This window comes from Dendropsophus ebraccatus, chromosome 3 (genome assembly GCF_027789765.1).
Source record: "Dendropsophus ebraccatus isolate aDenEbr1 chromosome 3, aDenEbr1.pat, whole genome shotgun sequence".
In the NCBI taxonomy this organism is placed as follows: domain Eukaryota; kingdom Metazoa; phylum Chordata; class Amphibia; order Anura; family Hylidae; genus Dendropsophus; species Dendropsophus ebraccatus.
The window spans coordinates 46,090,989-46,110,019 of NC_091456.1; the positions used below are offsets into that span (position 1 = coordinate 46,090,989).

At 42.7% G+C, this 19,031-nt stretch overlaps 1 protein-coding gene across 1 annotated transcript in view; it reads left to right on the forward strand.

Moving 5' to 3' along the window:
- The window catches only part of SLC7A8 (solute carrier family 7 member 8), a 32,605-nt gene extending 16,818 nt beyond the window's left edge, over nucleotides 1-15,787 (forward strand). Inside the window, exons 5-12 of the mRNA XM_069961654.1 lie at nucleotides 8,319-8,444; nucleotides 9,558-9,711; nucleotides 11,410-11,533; nucleotides 11,677-11,780; nucleotides 11,889-11,985; nucleotides 12,113-12,262; nucleotides 13,284-13,461; nucleotides 14,598-15,787. Of these exons, the coding sequence (XP_069817755.1) occupies nucleotides 8,319-8,444; nucleotides 9,558-9,711; nucleotides 11,410-11,533; nucleotides 11,677-11,780; nucleotides 11,889-11,985; nucleotides 12,113-12,262; nucleotides 13,284-13,461; nucleotides 14,598-14,746 (1,082 nt within the window). The 3' untranslated portion in view covers nucleotides 14,747-15,787. The remainder of the gene's footprint in view (nucleotides 1-8,318; nucleotides 8,445-9,557; nucleotides 9,712-11,409; nucleotides 11,534-11,676; nucleotides 11,781-11,888; nucleotides 11,986-12,112; nucleotides 12,263-13,283; nucleotides 13,462-14,597) is intronic.
- Nucleotides 15,788-19,031: the final 3,244 nt, after the last annotated feature.

Genomic DNA, 19,031 nt, shown 5'->3' on the forward strand with positions numbered 1-19,031 from the left:
GTGCCGCATCCCAATTCAACAGAAATGCAGAACTGCAGTACCTGCTGGGGTGATCTTAACTGACACCAGCCTTTCCGTGAAACGGCCAGGTCACAGAAAGGCCTGTGTCTTATGCCATCTGAACATGGCCTTACTGTGTATAGCCACTGCCTGATGTATTTGATAATCCAGGCAACACCGAACATCTATTTGTTAAGGGTATAAACCCACACACCGTATATGCAGCGTATTTACTGCTGCGATACGCAGCAAATACGCAGCAGATTAGATCTAAATAACTGAACACAGCATCAAATCTGCCCCATCAAATCTGCTGCGTATTTGCTGCGTATCTGCTGCATATACGGTGTGGGGGTTTGTACCCTAAAGAAATATAGGCCTGGTTTTTGACACATTCAGAGATTGCAAATGTGGGAACGCAGCTGTATCAGTACATTCCCATGAATATTTAAACACAGCTCTCCCGGCATCATATTGATACATGACGCCAGGAGAGCTTTGAGTCCACGTCGTAACTTCTGTGGATTACGGAGTGTGGGAATGTGCCCTTAGTGTACATGGAGCACACCAGAGAAGATCACCCTGTTGACCTACCATCCAAGTACATATCTCCTTTTATATTCTTTATAAACTCTGGATTTTTATGACAGACATATCATCACTAAGGAAAATACTATATTTGCCACTTTACTTTCTTAGCTTAAATGCTGCAGCCAGATGTTAGCTGGGAGTATGAGATGCCGTTCACATTGTATGTTTTTTTTTTTTTATTTTACTATGCTTGTTTTCTGTCTTTTTGGCTTAGTGGCAAGAAATAGTGTTTTTTCCCCTATAGACACGAGAATAAGCAGTAAAAGTTGCTGACCGTTAGAGTGTTTTTGAAAATTTTTTTTTCCAACCCATGAGAACTGCCATTATCTGTCTGAAGGAAAGCTTATAAATTCTATGTGCACGCTACTTTCCAGTCTTTCCTCAGGGTTGATAGCTGTAATGCAACAATATGCAATAGGTCAAGATGCAAGAAGTTTAAAATCTCTTCTGAGAATCTCCTTATCGACACAGTTAACAAGCAAGGATTGGGCCTTGGTTCTGGCCCCAGCTGTCGTATCTGATGAAATGGGGGATGGGTTGTTGTGGACTGTGCTGTAGACATGGTGCCTGGCTGCCGAGAGGAGAGGATCCTGCTCAAACTGGTTCCCTGGAAGCTCACAACATAAAGGAAGGGGGGGGTCTGGATTATGCAAGCACAGCTGGGCCTCAAATGTCATTATTCAGACAGGCTGATTACTCAGGGCTGAGTCAGCGAGAAGGTAGAGTGAAGGGGAAGTGATAGGACAAATCCACTGTTTGTAAGGGGGAGATTACTGAGTGTTTGTGAGGCTAAAAAAAACCTAGACTGTCTGTGTATGCATTTCAAAAGAGAGTCACGCGTGTTTGTGTAGACTCTAGTACAGCCTTAGGGTGAGATCAGCTGTAAGGTATCCATGTATATGGCCGCACCGTCTCATCTAGACGTGTGCTTGTGTTACATGTTTGCTTCTCCTGGCAGATGTGGCTTCTTGTCCTCCAGCTCTCCTTGTACCTCAGGGTCACTGATAACAATAGTGACGCACGAGACCTGAAACGCATGAGGATTTGAACAGACAATGCACAAATATATGGGCCTTGAGACTTGATGGAAACTGTTATAGTAATAAAATTATTTAATTAAAATAAAAAAAATATTTAATAAAAAAAAAGAAAGCAGCTGAATGTTTTATTTAAAGATGAAGACACTCCTACATGTAACCCAACTGGTTGTGGCTAGTGCTTGCAATAAAGATAACTGCAGGCAGGACCCGGACTTGCCGATTTAAGCAGTGGCTAGCTTAGGTGCAGCCCACAAGTATCAGTGAATCACCGGCGCTAGTGGCTGTGCTTAAAATTCGCACATAAGCGCATCCTAAAGGGCCTTGTGGCAATTATCGGCAAAACAGGCCAATGAACAACCAATGAATAAGCAAAAACTTGTTCATTGGCTGCTCGGGTTAGTTTGACCCAGCTAAAAACCAGACATCAGGTAGCCAGACATTTCCCCCCCCCCCCCCCTTCCTATGTAACAGGCCTGGCCAACGAGTGATGGCAGCAAACGGCCACACAAACGTGTGTGTGTGTGTATATATATATATATATATATATATATATATATATACACACACACACTCACCTGACAGAAAGCTTAGACACTATATAATCACATGTATGCATTTCTCGCTTATGCGCCATTAAATGTAAAATCTGTAAGGTTTCTTTATAGACAGTGGCCTTATGTACAGTTAACCAAGTCTGAGACCCTTTTGCAAAAGCCAATTATTGTGCAAATGAGCGTTCACAGGAACACTCATTGCCAATACTAGGCCTATGTAAAAGGGCCAGTGAAGGGCCGACAAAGGATCAAAGGTTGTTCAATGCCCGATTTGGATTTTTTTTTGTGTGCTGTGTATCCTATAAACTTTTTATCAGCTGCACATCACCCTTTCTAAGGCTACATTCCCATATTTGTAATCAAGAATGCGGCACAGACCAGTCCCCCATTTCCCTGAATGATGGCAATAAACTTGGCAAAATCGAGCAGCTATTGGTGACCGCGTAGGAGTTGCGGTTCGGCATTCATAATCAGAGCAGTGTTCATCCCCTTAGGGAATGTTCACACTGAGTAATATAGGCGGAATTCCGCAACACAGAGATCCCGGCTGCCTCAGTGTCTCTATGGGATGGCTTGCGCGCTGCCGCTCAAAGAATTGACATGTCGATTGAGCGGAGAACGATGAAAGAGGAGGCGCGCGAGCCCTCCCATAGGGACACTAAGGCAGGAGTAATTCCGCCTATATTACTCAGTGTGAACATACTCTTAGTGTTGTGTAATGTGACGTTAAGGGGATGGCATGTTTTTGTTGATTTTATTATCTTGAAAACCATACGGTGTTGATATTGTTTTCGTCTTGGGTAGGTAGATCTAGAAAGAAGTGCACTGGCAGGTATGCTGGATGAGGTGTCTGGTAGCGTCTGTTGCCATCTCTTTTGAAATAGACATGCGTGTACAAGATAACACTTGTGTATAGGCTAGTGTTAGGGGTAGTCATAAGTAACCTGCAGTGATTATACAGATTGTTACGATAAAACGTACACTAAACTTTGTAAGCGTTATAGTTTTCATGTATACCAGGGACCAGAGCGCTGTGCCAGATCCATCACATAATAGAATACTCTGATCCTGTTGACTAACAAGGGGCCCCTATTCCGACTATTCCCCAAAGCTCACAAATCCATATGTATCTATAGTCGGTAATATTAGTGACATGATTCGTCTCCTCCTTTGCCCTCAGTTTCACCGCTCTGCTTTGTTATTTTCTAGCGCGTGTTTTGTACAGCTTTCTGCTCTCCTCCTCCCCTTTCCACCCACAGGTTATTTCTGGTTAATATTCTCTTCCCTCCCATCTGTCTTCCTATTTCTTTCTGAGCTTGAAAACAAGTTGTCTGGCCTGGCAGAGTTCCGGGATCCGTGGGACATTGTATACGTACATGAGAGATTTCCAAGTATCTGCGTACGGGTAGGACAAACTAAAACCCTGTGACATCATTGCAGCCAGCAGCTATTCCTGCAGAAGGACCTGACTTAGAACTCTGTGTATCAACATGTTCTTAAACCTGAGCAGGATAAACAAATCACTGCTTGAGGTCATAAGCCGGTACGTGTGAGAACAATACTTGTTAGGGAGCATTTATATAATAAATGTGGCCTTGTGAACCTATTTTGATTGTACTGTAGCAGGCAGCGTTATGTGTTAGTATGGTGCCAACAAACCTACCTGAGCTAAACAATCCAAGAAGCTGGTTTACAAGCACATCTATAAATGACGTGGCTGGACAATTCAGCTTACCGTCACACCATGGAGGATGATCAAAAGTAATAGATAGCATGCAGATATCAGTCAGTCCCTCACCTCATATAAAAATCACATGTCAATAAGATAATACAATTATTTGTTTGGTTAGCTAAAGACACCACATCATCCATACATAGTAGAAATGACAGTCCCAGGAACCACAGCGGATTTCGCGGCAAAACTCGCAGCGTGAAATCTGCTGCAATCCGCTACGTGTGAAGCTACCCTAAAAGTCAAATAACCAATGGATAATATCCATCATAACACTACTCTTACCAAGGGCGTAACTACTGTAGCGGCCGTAGCAGCTGCTACGGGCCCACCCCCATTGGATTTCAGCTGTTCGACCCTTTTGCTCTCAGAGAGAGAAGCTGCTGGCAGAGTTGTCTGGCAGCAGCTTACTCTACTCTTTTCATTTAGAACACATGAACATTCAGCCATGACAAACATCTATGTGTATTGGTGGTTTTACACGGAACGATTATCGCGATAACGATCGCATTTGAGCAATAATCGTTCCATGAAAACATAGCGAACGATCAAACGACGAGCGAGAAATCGTTCATTTTGATCTTTCAACATGTTCTCAAATAGTCGTTGATCGTTCGCAAAAAATTTGCAGATCGTTCCGTGTAAACATTCTTTCAACAATTTCACCTATGTGTGAGGTAGGCTTAAGTGATCGCAAAACGATCGCATGACGATTTTTCCGTACAATGTATCGTTCCATCTAAACGCTAATCGTTATAAAAAAAACATTGTTCATTCAAAATCGTTAATCGTGCGATCGGGCGAATTATCGCTCCATGTAAAAGTACCATATGGGGAGATTGGGAGATAGCTGGCTAATAACTATTGAAAGTTAATTTCCACTTTAAAGTGAATCTATCAGCTGCATTTCACGTTTCAAACTGCTGACACTGTTAGATAACTGTTAGGTCCATTGTACCTTTCATATGTCCATCTGTGCTTCCAAAATGTAAAAAAATATTCTTTTATTGCAAAGAGTCAAAGAAGCTTTTCCATGGTAGGAAACGTTGCAGCATTCTTCAAAACATCCTTATTGGAACTCCGTGCCCTAACTCATCATCATTGGTTCCCTTTAAAGGAGAAGTCCGGGGTCAGACTTTTTTTTTTTTTTTGCCAAGTGTCCGTAGCGGGGTCCCACCTCGGCTGCTGAGTGGCTGAGCAGGTTTGACAGGTCATGACCCGGGTCCCCACTCAGACCAAGAAATGGATGGGGACTGGGAACTAGAGAGGGGGACAGCAGACCCCTGTCCTGGAGCCAGGGAGGTAGGTTCATGTTACGTTCAGCCACCTCCTCCCCGGCTCTTTTGAAAAAAATGTCTGACCCCTAACTTCTTCATTAAAGCGACTCTGTACCCACAATCTCCCCCCCAAAACCACTTGTACCTTCGGATAGCTGCTTTTAATCCAAGATCTGTCCTGGGGTCTGTTCGGCAGGTGATGCAGTTATTGTTCTAAATAACAACTTTTAAACTGGCAGCCCCATGTCAAACGGCCATGGCTTACAGTATCTGTGCCCTAATTTTGCACCACCCCTCCGTCCCTCCTCCCCACCCTCTTCATCATTAGAAATGCCCCTAGACCATTTTCTCCTGTCTGATGTTCTGGTGTGGTGTCCTGCCAAATCTGACAAAATTGATGACAGTCTCCTAACAGATGGTAGTGTGGACAGAGCCCTAGAAGCTGGTGCTTGTTGTTGTGCATGTATACATACAGAGTTCACTTCAGGTTTGTGTACATTGTTGTGGGGAGGATTTACTGATGACGGGAAAGCCAGTTTAGCAGATTTGTTCACTCGCTACACCTATTTCTCTACATTGTGAATACTGCAGGACAATGGGCAATTTGTTTTTTCCTGAGCATTTGAGTACAGGAAAGTATAGGCTAGACATCTGAACAGTGTGCTTATAGCAGGAGACATCACAGCTTCCCACCCAGTAACCATACTGGGGAGCAGAGGGAAAACAAGCCTTTGCAATGACCATAATATGCTCCATTCTTGCTGAAATTCAGGATTCAGTTAGTTTGTTGGAAACTTTTTTTTTTTTTTGCAAATGCTCAATGTTTTCCTGTAGATTGTAGTCTTTGGATAGTTTCCTGTGTCGTTGCTTCAAGTTCTCCTAGTGTAGTGATAACATGTATACCTGTATACCCACACTACAGTACCTTGTATATAGAAATATATTCAGCAAAGGCTTACCCTTCAGTTATAATGCTGTATACTCACTTAGACCGAGTTGTTCTATTATGCAGTGCTTTTAGGATACAATAGGTTGTGCACATATATACTATAATGTGTTTGAAGAAACATGAGCAAATATGGTAATAAATGTGAATACTAAGTACATAGATATTATAGAGGAAAGCAGATGTAGGGTGCTTAGAATAGGTGTGTAGGGGGATAATGATCCCATATAGAAGCTCTGTGTGTTACAACAGAGGATGTGTGTGAAATGGTGATGGGGGAAGGGTTGTGCTGTAGCCACCCACGACACTGTTCTGTTTATCAGCCAAAATATTCTATACACACCCTTCATACATGTTATCGCATTGTAACGGAGTTCTTCCAATACATATAGTAATCATTATCTGTGCATTCTGCCATGGTTCCTGATCCATTATCTCGGTGGCACAGGAACACGGTTTTGGGTGTCGGCTAAAGTAGGTTTTAGCTTTGTCTCCTTTCTGCCCTTCGACATCATGCACAGACTTGACACCAAGGAAGTGTCCTTGTAAAATTTCAATAGAATTCCCCTTGCGTCAGTGGTGGCGTGTTTGACCTGCCTCGGCATGGGCACTGGAAAGCGGCCATGGCTGATTAGGAGGATGGCGAGCTGCCACCTTGTCTCTGCAGATGATCAGAAAGAAGTAGGAATGTATAAGTAGCGCTTTATATACAGCTATATATTATGTGTGAGAGCCAAGCTCTCGGGTAGCAGAGTAATTCATGTGTTCAGATCAATATGTGTATCTGATCCAATTCCTTTGGGGCTATGCGCTTTATTACTGAATACCTTTATATGCAGCCAAGGAGTATATATCATTGTGTATTTTGCCGCAGTACAGTAACCAGGCTATTGGAGTGTTAGGCAATATTTGCTTCTGAGCACATTCTGTTAGGTTACCTGAGTGTTATTTACCCCAAAAACCTTCTTTCCTGGCTTTACATTTTTTTTCCCCACTTGGCGAAGTTGTAACCTGTCATAGCAATACTGCAGCTCATCTGTCTGCTGTAAGTGAGATGCATTGTGCCATAGTAGCCCTGCTTGAATGCTGCCACTCAGGCTGCAGGTCGCCTAGTCGAAAGGAACTACATTTAATATACCAGTATTTGTATGCATATACTGTAGTGTGTTTTTGTTTTTTTTTTCTTTCTTTTTTTGTGATACTCAAAATTGTGGTTGTCTGCGCGTTTATACAAGTATTAATATTGGCATTAAAGGGGTAGTTCAGCAAAAACAATTCTTTTAAATCAGCTAGTGCCAGAAAGTGCCAAAGATTTGTAATTTACTTCAATTAAAAAATCTCAAGCCTTCCAGTACTTATGAGCTGCTATATGTCCTGCAGGAAGTGGTTTTTCTTTCCAGTCTGGAGAGCAGGAGAGGTTTTCTATAGGGATTTGTTCTGAACAGTTCTTGACATGGACAGAGGTGGCAGCAGAGAGCACTGTGTCAGATTGGAAAGAATACACCACTTTGTGCAGGACATACAGTAGCTGATAAGTACTGGAAGACTGGAGATTTTTTTTAATAGAAGTAAATTACAAATCTCTGGCACCAGTTAGTTTGAAAGAATTTTTTTTTTGTCTGAACTAACCTTTTAAAGCTTGATTCTGCAAACATAAGAAAGGCCTACTCAATGCTATGATAGCAATTTTCTACTTTTCTCCATTACACCTCCTAGTTTAGTATAATATGCCCATGAGAGAGAGTGGCTGATGGCTAACAGATACTAACAGCAGATACTTATGTGACATCCGTGTATAAACACGCTGCTTTTAGCACCGTAGGTTCATGCGGACATTACCGCTCTCACTTCTCAGCCATTACTATCTGGATGTGGTAAAGATTTACTACGCCAGTGTTATATACTGCGGCTCATTCCAAAACCTTGCATGTAGGTGCAAAATGTGCAGTAAAGTGGAAGCGATTGTCCCACATCTGCCTGCACTCAGGCTTCACCAGGTAAAGGCTGGTTTTAGCTTTATTGTTCTGGGTCTGTATAAACGTTGCACCTAAATGCAATGGAACTAAATGAGCCTGTTTGTTATGGAGAGGTGGCAGCAGGAATAGGCAGTAAAATGGTTTCAGTAACAACTAACATGTACATGGAATAGTTTCCAACTCTTTATATGTTCTTTTACAGTGCTGCTTACCTGGGTGAACTGTGCCAGTGTACGATGGGCCACTCGAGTACAAGACATATTCACGGCTGGGAAGCTGCTGGCCTTGGGACTGATTATAATTATGGGAATTGTCCAGATCTGCAAAGGTAAAGGGGGCTATTCTTCACCAGTGTAATAGATTATGTATGGTGTATGTTCCTCTTCGGCGCCGGCCCTACGCTGTTAGTCGGGGTAAATTCTGGTTAGGAGCACCATTAGCACTGCTGGCAGTGCTCCTAATGGTGCTCCGGAGCGGAGTTTACCCCAGTTAAGGCTATGTTTATACTACGTAAAAGTACGGCCGTTGTTGCCATCGGACTTTATGCAGCGTGGAACATTGCCTGTTCCTCTATGGGATCCCGGCCGGAGCATATACACATTGTATACGCTCCGGCCGGGAACCCGTGCTGCGTCGCAAAGAACTGACATGTCTGTTTTCTGCGGCCGCAATTCAGTGAATTGCGGCCCTAGGAAACCCTGTCAGTTCACACAATGAAGCGAGCGGCTCTGGCCGCTTGCTTTATTGTGCGCTATGGGAAGTTCTGATGCGGGCGCGCGCTGATGCTCCCGCATCAGAACACTACGGCTATAAAAATCATCTGGCCGGTACTGCAGTACCGACCGGGATGATCTTTGCAGAGACCAGCCATTCCGTGACCCGGCCGGGTCACTGAACGGCCGGTCTTACACGTTGTGTGAACATAGCCTAACAGTGCTGAGGAGGAAGGTGAGACACAGACCTTCCTCCTCCGCGTCCCCGGTGCTATAGGTGGGTATCAGCAGGTTAGATTTGGTTAACCTGCTGATAGTTCCCATTTTAAAAATATTTTAATTCAGGTAAAATAGAACTCTTTAGTTCATGTTGTATAGAGGAGCCCTAAAATCTGATTTTATGTGAATCCAACATTCCCGGTCAGAAGCTATACTGTTGGATTCTATAGAAAAATATCTTCATTATATGATGCTGTATGTAGGTACCATATGGCAGCACAGAGAGTACCTATGGCCAGGCAGCACATATGGCAGCACAGGGAGTACCTATGGCTCTGCCAGGTGCATGGTGCCATAGAAATCACATAGTGCCTATATGCACAAACATGATAGGTAATGCTGGAGGTAGAAATACTGGTTCACTTGCTATAAGATTGAAGAATTTAGTTGCTTGTTTGATTTCGGTTTGCAATGTTCCTAATACTTCCTTGGTGCCTGTTTTACATTAGGAGAATATTTTTGGCTGGAACCAAAGAATGCTTTTGAGAATTTCCAGGAGCCAGACATTGGTCTCATTGCACTGGCATTCCTTCAAGGGTCTTTTGCATATGGTGGCTGGAACTTCCTTAACTATGTCACTGAAGAGTTGGTGGATCCCTACAAGTAAGAATAACAAGCAGTGCCAACCATTGTTCTTACAATGGTGGAAGTTAGAATTTTATGTCATTTGAAAGATATGTTACTAAATTGGTGAAACATATCATGTATGTCTATCGAATGGCAAGTGTTCATGGTTTAGTGTGTGTATGTGTGTGTGTGTGTATATATATGTATATATATAGTTAGTGAAATTAAACTTCCCCAGCTCAGATAGAGGGAGCATTTTGCTGCCTCAAATGAGACAAAAGTCAGAGAATGGGCACTGAAGATGATGCTCTCACCACAGTTGCCAATAGGTGGCACTGTAGTTATGCAAATCACACTATAAATGTCCTGCTTGGTTTTCAGCAATACTCTCCATTTGCCAAACCAGGTTTTCCTTCACTGAATGCAGCTTTAACCAGTCAGTTCCTTTAAGCGTAGCAGTCATGGTTCAGCCTTCTATGTGCAGACTCAGCTGCCAACAGAAGTTCAGGTTGCCATGAAAATGTTCTACGCACCAGTGAGTTCCGTGCAGGAGCCCTATTCATGCACAGATTGCAGATGCTCAGGATGTTTCCACTGCAACCTACACTTCCATTAGCAGCCATGTTTTGGAAGACTGAACTGTGACAGGTATGTTTTCAAGCCTATACGACTGGTACAGTCCTTCAAGAAACCCCATAACCAGAAGTCACACATATTGGCAACCTTTTCCATGTCAGTTTCTGCAATTTTTATCCATGGTAATTAAATTCTGCAGTAAAATGTAGTGCTGAGGATCCACAAATAATCCACAGCAAAATCTATGCAGACTTAAATCATTGGGGGGCGGGTGCAGATTAATTATAGGTGAAAGTATGGCTGGTGTATTGTGCTACAGTTACAGGCTGTAAGCAAACTTAAAGTTTTCCCCAGACAACCTCTTTAACGCTACCCTGGCTTCAGTCTTCTCAATATGACCCTGCATCACTGTGTGATGCTGCCACCTGCTGGCTGCATTCAGGAATTACGTCTCCACTGTTTTAGGGAAGGCATAATAAAGTTTGCTGACTCCAATACTTAGCCAACCCTTTGCCCACCAACAGTACAGGGTTACAGGCTTGTCCTTTTTAGATTAGATATGACAACTCTGTTCATCTGCAGGTAATATCACATTCCTGGATCAGGATTTGTCATATGGGACTTACTATTATTACAGCAAAATTGTGTGAGTCTTCAGAGTTTTTACAATGTCAACCTAGTATTGCCGTGATAGAAGAGAAGGCCATGCATATTTAGACTTATTCAGAACTGTAATAAATAACATATTGACTGATTTAACTACGTAAAAAGAGAACAGAAGGATTGGATAGGTGATTCATTTCCCATTGAAATAACCTCTATATCTGCAATGTTTACTTCTATAACATACATACATCTGGCTCATCTAAAGTACAGTGTAATATGGAAGTAAGCACATTTCATTATCTTTGCTGCAGTAAATCCACATGTACATGTGATTTCCAAACATGTCACATGTGTCCCAGGCTACTGTACTAAATAACGGAGCCTGTATGTGTTACATGTCATCTCTCTGCATCCACTACTGATGACAGTAACCAGTTCATATCATTAGTTCTAAGAGTCAGAATGACGTGCAGATCCATGAACATTATGGACTTGGTCATATTCATGAATAATTAGTGCCAGGACCTGGCTAATTGTTGTGTCTTTCACCAGGAATCTCCCACGTGCCATCTTCATCTCTATTCCACTTGTCACCTTTGTTTATGTTTTTGCAAACATTGCCTATGTGACAGCCATGTCCCCTCAAGAGCTACTGGCTTCCAATGCCGTGGCTGTGGTGAGTACGAATATGTCGGCTTAATTTTGTCATAAACTGAGTATACGGTGTGGTGTTACATGTATGTTACGTGATTCCAAGTTAAACTCGTAACTCTCGTAGCTCTCTATTTATTCTTGTATTTTGTTTTTTTTCCTACTCAGACATTTGGTGAAAAATTGCTAGGTGTCATGGCCTGGATAATGCCAATATCCGTCGCTCTCTCCACTTTTGGAGGAGTCAATGGATCTTTATTTACTTCTTCCAGGTAAGATTTAGTTCTAGATTAAGACCTGTAATCTTCTACATATTAATGGTCTGACCTCGGTATTAATGAAGCATATTGGAGTAAAGGTATGATTTGTTGCTTTGACAGGTTGTTTTTTGCTGGGGCAAGAGAAGGTCATTTACCAAGTGTCTTGGCCATGATCCACATCAATCGATGCACCCCAATCCCAGCACTACTTTTCACGGTAGGTCCCTACTTTTACACAAGTTCATTCTTGGTTTGCTTTGTTAATTCCCACTTTTTCATTTTTCAAATGAGCAAAATATACACTTGCTATAATATGACATTATTCCTGGTTTATCGCCCAACAGTGCCTCTCCACTCTACTGATGTTGGTGACTAGTGACATGTATACTCTGATCAATTACGTTGGCTTCATCAACTACCTGTTCTATGGTGTTACCGTAGCCGGGCAGATTGTATTAAGATGGAAGAAGCCAGACATCCCTCGGCCAATTAAGGTTAGCAGGACTGGTAATCAAAGTTCTTATGAAGTTAGAAAAAGACTTTTGTATTTGGTGTACTTGGAATCCACAGTGATCGGATAACTCATATGTTATGCCATCTGTTACCAGAGAAAGATAAATTCAGTATAAGGGTGGGTTCAGACTACGGAATTCTCGCAGATAAATTCTGCTGAATTCCGTCGCCTGTATGAGCGCACGGCCGCGCGCCTTTCCGCCAGCTCCATTCCGAAAGCTCCATAGACACCATTCTATGGGCCGGCTGATTCTGCATTCCGCTGAAAGAATTGAATGAATTTTCACAGAATTCCACCGGAGGTGATTCTGGGCAGAACACTTCACGCAAAGATTCAACAAGAACACTTTCCGCCCAGAACACTTTCAAACGTTAAAGGGGTACTCCGGTGGGGGGGGCTTTTTTCCGATCTGGTCGGGGAGGAGGTGGCTGAGGGCAACAACGTCCACTCACCTCCCCAGTTCCAGTGGCAGGTCCTGTATCGCGGCGCTCTAGTCCCCGCTGCCCGGCTGCTTCCTGGTCTCTGACGTGGGCTCGAGACGTGACATTTCAAGTCCGCTCAGCCAGTCAGTGACCTCCCCCCTTCCCCCCGGCCAGATTGTGAAAAAAGCCCCCAGGCCGGAGTACCCATTTAACGTTTCATGCATGGTAAGGCTAGGTTCACACTGTGTTCGGGTTTCTGTCACACTTTTCATCCAACACTGTAAATGGAGTCTAATTGACTGCACCATTGGATACAAATTGAGCCTGATACACCCCATTGATTTTAATGGGGTTAGTCAGGTTTACCACTCTTGTCCATTATTTTCCAGAAGTGTAATGGGGCAAAATGTCCTGTAATTTAATATTTGATTCTGTCAGACTCCATTAGGAGCATATGTTGTAAAGTGTGAACCTAGCCTAAGAATGTCGTGAGAAGCAGCAGTGACATTTAGAGAAGCAGAAAAAAAGGAAGAGAAGCAGGGGCTAAATGTGCAGTAATATCCTCTTATTTTACCACAGGTTAACCTCATATTTCCAGTGATCTACCTCCTCTTCTGGGCTTTTCTGCTTGTCTTCAGCTTGTGGTCAGAACCTGTTGTCTGTGGAATAGGTCTGGCCATCATGCTTACTGGAGTTCCTGTGTACTTCCTTGGGGTCCATTGGCAAAATAAGCCCCAATGCTTCAATAATTTTGTTGGTGAGTACTTGATGGCATGCTAGTCCTTAGTGTTACAAATATACAACACACTTGGAAAATCTTCAGACATTTTCACATTTTGTTATGTTCTGCCCTTGTGCTAAAATAAAATGGAAAAAAAAAAATTCCCTCATCCTTCTGCACTCAATACCCCATGACCAAGTTAAAACAGAATGTTAGACATCTTTGCTAATTTATGATAAAGGTAAGAATAAAACATTGCATTGACTTAAAGGGGTTATCCAGCACTACAAATACATGGCCACTTTTGCCCCACTCTTGTCTCCAGTTCAGGTTTTTATTTGAATTTGCAAACATTTGTAAAATTTTTCACATTTTACACATTCTTATTATGTGTTAGGCCCAGTTCACACTGAGCAAAACCGGCAGAATCCCACCATGCTCAGTGTCCTGCAGTGTCTGAATGGGAGGGTGCGTGCGCCTCCGCTCCCGACACTCTCCACTCAAAGAATTGACATGTCAATTCTTTGAGTGGAGAGGGGAGAAAGCTGAGGTGCGCGCACCCTCCTATTCAGACACTGCAGGGCACTAAGCACTGTGAGAGCTCTCACCTGCAGAATTCTGCTATTTTTTGCGCAGTGTGAACTGGCCCTTATTGGAAAGGGAACTTTTTTTATTTTATTTTAGCAAAAGGAGTCAACATAATGTTAAAGTGAAAGGGTCTAAAGACTTTCCAAATGCATTGTACCTTCACTCAATTGGCACAGTTTCCCCTTTTTCTAATTTTTTTTACATAGATTACAATTGGGCTGGGTTCACACTAAAAAAAAGGATGAAAAACGGATGCAAGTGTGTACATCCGTTTTGATCTGTTTTTCCATTGACTTCTATTATAAAAAGGATCAAAACTGATCAATTTATTGTAGCGGACACAAAAACATGGTCAACCTCATTTTTGTGTCCGCTAAAAAAAAAAGGATCTGTTTTTTTTTTTTTTATAATGGAAGTTAAAGGAAAAACAGATCAAAACGGATGCACACATGTGCATCCGTTTTTCATCCGTTTTTTTTTTTTGCAAAAAACGGATTGCAAAAACGTACTGTGAACCCAGCCTTACTCGACTTTTTTTATTATTATTATTATTTTTATTGACAACACTTCTGTTTTGTCTTCAGACGCAATGACACGTGCTGGCCAGAAGCTATGTGTGGTGGTTTATCCTCAGATGGACAGCAAAGATGAAGATGTCAGTGAGGAAACAAAAGAGCAGAGAGCTCCAATATATAAGCCAGGGTCTGAAGCTGGAGATAGTACTCAGGCATGAGTTCCTTTACTTCTCCACTGAGTATTTCCTCCAATCCCACTGCCCCTACAAACCTATGCTGTCAGGACGTCACTGTACAGCCCGGCAGAGAGAGATGGAATTTGTGTGTAAATGTAACCGTGTATGTGTGCGTGCACATAGACTATGTTGGTTAGTATATTTCCTGTCTCTGTTGCCCTCAGGTAATAGTGGTATCCCAGGGTAAAATCACTCTGTTTGGAGTCAGTGCTACGTAATTGTCTGTTTTTGTTACACATACAGTCAGTCGTGCATTGTTTCTCTGTAACTCTGTCTCTGCTGTACAGTGCAACTGTTCTTTATCACCACTACATACAGTGCCCTTAATAGCTATACTAATGTCCCTGATGGGCAGCAGAAGGAAGTGCAACACTGCTCTGTCTGGTAACCTAATGTCTATGCACCTTATGTTAGAGGACATCTAGGCTCTAAGTGAGTGTGCCTGTCATGATTCCCAGTGAACCTATATCTAAGGTTTAAAGTGATAGGTTGTACCTCATTATGGAGCACAATGGACTTTATGTATGCCAGATTGAGGTACCTGAACAGCGTGTTGTCCAACCGCCTGCACTCTCTTTCCATGACTCTGCTCCATTTCATATGGCATTACCAAATTTATCATTCAGTGCAAAATGAAGGTTTCCACCTGACAATCACGAGACCTGTCCAGCGATGACTCCTTGAACTTTCTGCAGCCCACATGTGAACTTTACAACACATGCCTCTTCAAAGGTGCAACCTGCTACAAAGGAAGTCAGTGTTCTTCAATGTGGTCTCAGGGGTTTTATTTCCTGACTGTTCCAGTACACACCGGTCCCAATTTCAACCTAAAAGTGCGGTTATCGCCTAGAGGGCACTCCAGTCTCTTACTGCGCAAATGTTCTATTTACACTCCAGGAGCTCTGGGTATTGACTTGCCAAGTGGTTTAATTTTCCAGAATACTCTACATGTTTTATATATATATATTTTTTATTTAGGATCTATTGTTTCTGAATGTAATAAAATGGATTTTGTGCCTTTTAGGTGATTGGCCTACTTTGTGTGATATAATGTGAGATCACGTTGGTAAATGTTATTAAACGTAAGGACACACATGAATATTCCTGTTTTGGTCAGTAAATACGTCTGTGCTCAGGGATTATGACATACAGAGTATGAAGCTGGGTTTACCCCATGGATTCGGCAACATATGGTAAAATTACTTCAGGCTTTGGATACATTTCCAGCATTGCTAAGAAGTTATGTGGACATAAAACAACACATTAATAACAAAGAAACAAAGTTATTATTAAAATTATTATCAGTCTTCTACCAAACACACCACTAGGGGCAGTAGCAAATATATGTGAGCCAAACCTCTAGAGCTATAGCATCATGTAGGAAAACACTTGTAGCATACAATTGGCAATTCAGATACATTTCATAGAGTGAATCTATTCAGAAACCCCTATCCATATACAGTACCTATGTAATAGAGGATGTGTGGCTGAGAAATGATGGGAGCAGAGGGCTGCACAAATAATCCAGCTATTGTTCGTGTGGCCCTATGTGTAATATAGTCAAGCCTTCTAGTAGGTTCAGTAAACTATTTGAGATCAGCACAGTGCGTGTAAGAGGGCCCTTATGATCTTTAAGGCAAAGAAGACCGAAGCTGAGGGTAGAAGCTGTCTATATGGGGGTTTAGTGATAACTGGGGTATAGTATGTTGTAAGCATTACTGAAGTGATGGGATTTCAGGTTGCTTGGGAAAATTGGATGGTTTAAGAGTTCCAGAGTATGAGGGATGCATAGGAGAAATCTTGGAAAAGATGATTTGAGGTGTAAAGAAGGTTTTGTAAGGACATTAGAGTATGTTGGGGAAATATCAGAGGGTAGAGATGTATGAGGTTGAGTGGACAGCCTTAAAGGGGTTATCCAGTGAAAATATATTTCTTTCAAATAACAGGTTTCAGAAAAATATATAGATTTGCAATTTACTTCTATTTAAAAATCTCAAGTCTTCCCATACTTGTCAGCTGCTGTATGTCCTGCAGGAAATGTTATGTTCACCATGCTTTCTGCTGACATCTCTTTCCGAGACAGGAACTGTCCAGAGCAGAAGAGGTTTTCTATGTGTATTTGCTGCTGCTCTGGACAGTTCCTGTCTCGGCCAGAGATGTCAGCAAAGAGCACTGTGTCAGACTGAAAAGAATACACCACTTCCTGCAGGACATACAGCAGCTGATAAGTATGGTAAGACGAGATTTTTAAATAATGCCGATGCCTCTAATCTATATAATAAAAATGAAAGTCTGTCTGTCTGTCCCAAATAGACTTCCAAACGCCTGAACCGTTTGACCCCAAATTTGGCACACAGATACATAGGGTACCCGGGAAGGTTTTAGCGAAGGTCCCGTCCCCGCCAGATGTACAGGAGGGGAGGGGGAGGGGGAGGGGGAGGGGGAAGAGCGCCCCATAGAGATGAATGGGAAAATCTCACTGCAAACACAGGTGATATAATTAGCTGCAGCTTTGCCCAGAGAAAACAGCAGTTGGAGCCTTAGCAACCAATAGGATTATTGCTCTCATTTTCACAGGGAGTTGTGGTTGCTAGGGAAGCTGCCTCACAACATCCACAGTAATAACTGGTAGACCCCCTACTCCATCTATACAGTACATGTATATACAGGACCCCCTACTCCATCTATACAGTACATGTATATACAGGGCCCCCTACTTCATCTATACAGTAGATGTTTATACAGGGCCCCCTACTCCATCTATACAGTACATGTATACAGGACCCCCTACTCCATCTATACAGTACATGTATATACAGGGCCCCCTACTCCATCTATACAGTAGATGTTTATACAGGGCCCCCTACTCCATCTATACAGTACATGTATAGAGGACCCCCTACTCCATCTATACAGTACATGTATATACAGGGCACTACAGGTATACCACACTGTGACTGGGTAACACTGCCACACCAGACCTGACCAATACTACTATACTGTGACTGGATAACACTGTCATAACACACCTGACCAATACCACCATACTATGACTGGAAAAAACTGCTATACCAGACCTGACCAATACCGCCATACTGTTACTGGATAACACTGTCATACCACACCTGACCAATACCGCCGTACTGTGACTGGATAACACTGCCATACCAGACCTGACCAATACTGCCATACTGTGACTGGATAACACTGCCATACCACACCTGACCAGTGCCGCCATACTGTGACTGGATAACACCACTATACCTGACCTGACCAATACCGCCACATTGTGACTGGAGAACACCGCCACACCAGACCTGACCAATACCGCCATACTGTGACTGGATAACACCACCATACCAGACATGACCAATACCGACACACTGTGACTGGATAACACTGCCATACCAGACCTGACCAATACCGCCATACTGTGACTGGATTACACCGCTATACCAGACCTGACCAATACCGCCATACCCTCCTTGAAAAGACACCAGATTTTCTGGCGAGTCTGAACGGGAGGGTACTGCCCCTCTGCAAGGTGCTACCCTACGCACCAGACGATGGGTGCTTAATGGTAAATACGACCCTGCAGGTATACAGGACACTACAGGTATACAGGACCCCAAAACTATACACTACAGGTGCACGGGACCTCCACCAACTATATACTACAGGTATACAGGACCCCGAACTTTATACTACAGGTATACAGGACCCCAAAACTATACACTACAGGTATACAGGACCTCCACTAACTATATACTTCAGGTATACAGGACCTCCACCAACTATATACTACAGGTACACAGGACCCCAAACTATACACTACAGGTATACAGGACCCCAAAACTATACCCTACAGGTATACAGGAACTCCACCAAATATATACTACAGGTATACAGCACCTTCACCAACTCTATACTACAGGTATACAGGACCCCAAAGCTATATACTACAGGTATACAGGAACTCCACCAACTATATACTACAGGTATATAGGACCCCAAACTATACACTACAGGTATACAGAACCTCCACCAACTCTATACTACAGTTATACAGGACCTTCAAACTTTGCACTACAGGTATACAGGACCCCCGAACTATATACTACAGGTATACAAGACCTCCACCAATTATACACTACAGGTATCCAGGACCCTCAAACTATAAACTACAGGTATACAAGACCTCCACCAACTATACATTACAGGTATACAGCACCAACTATATACTACAGGTATAAAGGACCCCCGAACT